The sequence below is a fragment of the Mastigoproctus giganteus genome, chromosome 12 (genome assembly GCF_048544385.1).
Source record: "Mastigoproctus giganteus isolate SK-2022 chromosome 12, ASM4854438v1, whole genome shotgun sequence".
NCBI classification, from domain to species: Eukaryota; Metazoa; Arthropoda; class Arachnida; order Uropygi; family Thelyphonidae; genus Mastigoproctus; species Mastigoproctus giganteus.
In genome coordinates this window covers 14422639-14427649 of record NC_143586.1, presented here as the reverse complement: position 1 = coordinate 14427649, position 5011 = coordinate 14422639, and the positions used below count along the sequence as shown (strand labels likewise).

General features: G+C 39.8%; 1 protein-coding gene across 1 annotated transcript; it reads left to right on the top strand.

Annotated features, from left to right (window-relative positions):
- Nucleotides 1-828: 828 nt before the first annotated feature.
- On the top strand, nt 829-1554 carry LOC150076721 (zinc finger MYM-type protein 1-like). Its single transcript, XM_090386625.1, has one exon. The coding sequence runs from the start codon at nt 829-831 to the stop codon at nt 1552-1554; it is 726 nt and encodes a 241-aa protein (XP_090242751.1).
- Nucleotides 1555-5011: the final 3457 nt, after the last annotated feature.

Below are 5011 nucleotides of genomic sequence, written 5' to 3'. Positions count from 1 at the left end.
GTCGACGAGTATTTTCGGATCTCTCAATCCTCATTCCATCCAAGTACGTTAGGAGTCCACAGTAAAAAAAAAAAAAAAAAAAAAGCAAGGCAGCAGAAGAGAGTGAGTTCTGTGGCACGCATGTATAACGCCCGAAACCGTGATCCATAACACGACTCCGTTTACCGATAATTGGATCCGCCTTTTGTGTGTCGGACAAAATGGGGATTCAATAATTCCTCGATTGTCCCCCGGTGTTGCTTCTGCTCTCAACACTCCCTCGACCTTTCTCTTATCGCTTCCTTTCTCTGCCTTTTTATTGGATGCACGTGACCAGCGAAGTGGATACACTAAACTTGGAACTTCCGTTATCGAAAGTATTTTTAATTCTCTTTGGCACGCAACCTTTCATTGTCACGTGACTTCAACTCAGAGGCGGATTAAGCGGTAAGCGGCCGCGTAGGGCCCGGAATACTAAGGGGCCCGAGGTCTTAAAATGTCTTTTCATTAGGATTCGAGGAAAATTATGTTTTTTTGTATACCATCAACCCTCCTATAACGCGGTATTGTTTAAGCTTTTGAAGGGAATTTATTTGAGTTTTGGCAGGATTCTAATTTTTAACTGGACATCAGGGGATGAAATTAGTATAGCATAAATACGCCCAAATTAAGTAAATATATATATTTTTTAATTACACAAAAAAATCGACCCCTCCCAAAATAATAATTTGATTTAAATTTAAATACGATTTATGATATGCGGAAAGAGGGCTACATATAAAATAAAAACGAATAAACATCCCAACAATAGAAGAGGAGTAAGCCTTCAGAAAGAAATCAAATGGAATTATGGAAAAGAGAAATTGGCTGATATTTTCAGAAACAAGCAAAAGTGTTTACTGCTACCCTTGCAAACTCTTTTCAACGATAAGGTCTAAATTAATAACTGGTTTACAAAATTGGAGATCAATAACTGTTATTTTATCGGACCACGAAGTTTCAAAAGAACACATGTCAGCCATGTGTACTATGTATAAAAGATTAACAAAATTCAATAGAATTGATACTCAACTATTACAGGAAAAGGAAAAAGGAGAATGTTACTGGAGAGCAGTGTTGAAAAGAATTGTATCAACAATAAAATTGTTGAGTCGCTTAGGATTAGGATTTAGGGGTAACGATGAAAGCAAAGATTCCAATAGGAAAGGAAATTATTTAACCTGCTTGGAATATCTAAGCGAATACGATGAGTTTTTGAAGTTACATCTACAAAAATATGCCAACCAAGGACGAGGAAATGGAGGAAATGTAAACTATTTATCTTATATTATTTGTGACGAATTTGTAGGTCTTATTGGAAATCAAGTAAGAGTGGAAATAATTGAAGAAATCAAATCTGCGACTTATTATAGTATAATTGTTGATTCCACTCCCGATGTTTGGCATGTCGATCAACTAACTTTTGTGATAAGATATGTTTCATCCTGTGGTAATATAATGGAAAGATTTGTGGAATTCATTCCCATAGATAAACGCACGTCTTCATATTTGGAACAAGAAGTTTTGCAAACTTAGGAGTGAATATTAAAAACTGTCGAGGACAATCATTTGATAATGCTTCTAATATGTCAGGGAAGTACTCAGGTTTGCAAGCACGTATTAAAGAACATAGCCCAAGTGCGGTTTTTATTCCGTGTGCTAATCATTCCTTAAATTTAATTGAAAATTTCGCTGCAGAAAGTTGTAGCGCTGCAATTGAGTATTTTATGTTTGTGCAGAATTTATTCACAGTTTTTTCTGCGTCAACCCATCGCTGGAAAATTTTAACCAGAACCAGAAATCTAGAAATGTGTAAACATTCCGTCACAGTGAAAAGAGTTTCTAATACAAGATGGTCAGCAAGAGCAGATGCTGTATTAGCTATAAAACTTGGTTTCACCCATCTAAAAGAGGCTTTAACTGAAATTTGTAATTCAGAAGAAGAAAAAAAGTTACCATAGTGGAGGCGACTTCACTTCTGAAGAAAATGGACAAATATGAAACCGCCCTAATGACAGTGATTTCGAATACTATTTTACAAAGAATAAATGCTACTAGTAAATCACTGCAATCAGTGGAGTGCGAACTATTGAAAGGATCTACCCTACTGAAGTCATTAGAAAATTTTATCAATAATTTCAGAGAAGAATTTGAAAAAGTTGAAAACGAGGCAACTGATTTATCAGGGCTATCATTTAATGTGGAAGATGGACAAACTCGCAGACAACAAAAGAGAAAAATGTTTTTTGATGAAAACAAAAAAGTCGGACATGAATTTACAATAAGAGAAAATTTCACAGTCAATTAATTTCATGTCATATGTGGTAACACCGAGGCAGAACTATCTCGAAGAACTCAGACGTGTGAAGTTGTTGTAGAGCTTTTTCGAATATTTTTTGATTCGAATTTATCAATAGAAGAAAAAAAGAACGCGATAAAAAGTTTAAGGATATTTACAAAAATGACATTGTCTTGCACATTTGCGAATGTTGAAATATTATTGAAAATTTTTACCGCTTGGGGGCCCCCACTGGACTTGATCCGCCTCTGCTTCAACTGTACATTATCTCGTCTCACTGTTCTCCAATAAACTCGCATATCTATGGAAACACAAACAGTTACCATGACAACCGCTTTCAAAGAATTTTGGGCTGCTGTAAATGAAAATAGAAAGCTAGTGGAACGAAGCTGTCTCGCATAGTCAAAAGCTTTTGGGCGCATGCGCAGGAAAAAAAAAAATCTGGTGGCTGCCCTTGTACGTTTATCCTAAAAACAGATGTCCGTAAAGCCATGTGTGCCGATATCGATTCAGGGACATCCGCTTGGTTTAAACAGCAGTAGACCAGAGCGAAATTTGAACCACAATACCAGCGCTAAAGCCCGGCCCCTTTTATAATTGCCGTCTCCGTAAGAAACCTGCTAACTGAAGCACGCAGGGCTGCGTGCATGATCCTCGTTCACAATTAGCTTTTGTAACAAAAAAATGTCCCTCCCCCCCCGGCATCCACCTTCTTAATGAGCATGCGCAGCGTGGGTTAGGAGGGAGGGTGGAAAATTTACTCGTATGAAATGCTCTGCAGAGAAGTAGGACATACCTGGCAAACTTCAATCTAAAAATCAACCCACTGAAGTCTGCTCAGGTTATATTCTCCCTTAAATCCATGCCGACAGTACTCAACGTTTCACTCGCAGGGGTACGAATACCAAACGTACCCTCACACACAGACCTTGGCGTTCTGTTTGACCAAAAGATGTCCTTTGTCAACCAGATTGACAAAATCAGTACCAGATTTTCTCGTCTACGGTGGATCTCAAAGCAGCAGCTGCTACATGTCCGACATCCTGTCACTGTTAAAAGATTCATCACCTCCACCGTCTACCCCGCCATTCTGTATGGTGCAGAAATATGGGCCTCTGCTGCACCTACAAACCTCAAGCGGGTGTACACCGCTGAGTACTGGCTACTGAAATGGGCCAATAACAAGCTTCGGCTACCTCCCGCTACCACAACCACTATGATGGCACAAGCACTCGACATCCCGAGGTTGAAGTTCCTGATCGTGGAAAAGAGGCTGGTCTTCACAGCCAAACTCATCACGGGCCAGATATCATCTCCAAATATTTGGAACGCTTGCTCTTGGAGGATTCCACAGCCAAGCCTAAGGTCGGTACCAGCACTCGTGGCTCACCACAACAGGCTTGTTCTCACTGAGAGATTTCTTCCCAAGCAGATGCTCCCCGCACTCAACCGTGTGGACGCCGACATCGACAGCATAATAAGAAACAAGAAGGACAGACACAACTTTATCAAAGCCCTTGAACCTTGATATTTATTTATTTGTATTTCTTATGTATTTATTTCTGTATTTTTTGTCTAGCTCTGTGTTTTTATGCTGTATTTGTATTTCTATTGCATTTGTGATACGTATTTTGTAGTCTTTTTGTATGTTCGCTGTATTTTGTAGCCTTTTGTATTTGTATGCCGTACTTATCTTATCTAGATGTGAACCCCTGGCGCTCGTCGCCGTGATGGGATATTGTGCTGTAACTCTTCTTCACAATAAAGATTTATTTATTTATCTTCAGCTTCTCTCTGTCAGGATTACCTGAGCTTCCTGATAAAGACCGCTGGAAAAAAAAAAAAAAAGGTAGAGCGAGGATTTGGGACAAGAAGAGGGGGAAAAATGGTTAGAAATATTAGGGGGGCTAGGATGAAGGATTGTTGGTGACTGAAAGTACATCGGGCAAGGGAGCCCAGTGTGGGATGGCCAAGACTCTCAGGTGGCGAAGTTCCTCTTGGGTGTCCAGTTAGGTTGTCATGATTTGGCGTCTGCGCGTGTAGCACAGTGGTATCGTCACTGTCCTCCCCACACCTGGTGGAAAAGGCTCGTTATAGCATATAAGATAGTTTCCTCATACGTTGCCACTGATCATTGGTGGAGACTGCTTCTGTAAACGGAAACCTCTCTTTCATTGGTTGGTTAACATCGGTTGCCCTCTTCAGATTCTTCTTGAGTGTGAGTGAATGATGGGCTTTTGTGGGTGGTTTCTGCCATTTACTCTCTCTTTTTGGAAGCTGGCTAGAGCATGGAGATTGCGCTCGAAGATGTCCAGTGTTTGGCAGTTTTTCCGGTTCGTTTTTGCCTGCAGCTTCTGACATAGGACTGGGACTACATTCGGGGCAGACCGAGACTGCAATGGCCTTTGGGTAGTTTTTATATAATTCAAGATCGTCTGATTTCAGAAGGTTGGTGAGTTTACACGAATCTGCTAGCTTACCCAGTTCGATCTTGTTGCAGATATCAAGGAGAATTCATTTCATCTCCTTGTTTTCTTTGGGTAGTATTGTGATACTGTTTTATAACTCTGCCAAATGTGCTTTTCCGATTTCATTTCCATGATCAGTTTTCGCAATAGCTTCTGATGAGGATTTCCTGAAGTTTAATAATTCATTTTCAAGCTGATCAATTGTAGACATCAACAGTTCAATAGT

What these genes read in the sequence shown, in the direction of transcription:
- LOC150076721 (XM_090386625.1), top strand. Translation starts at nt 829, where the DNA reads ATGGAAAAGAGAAATTGGCTGATATTTTCAGAAACAAGCAAAAGTGTT.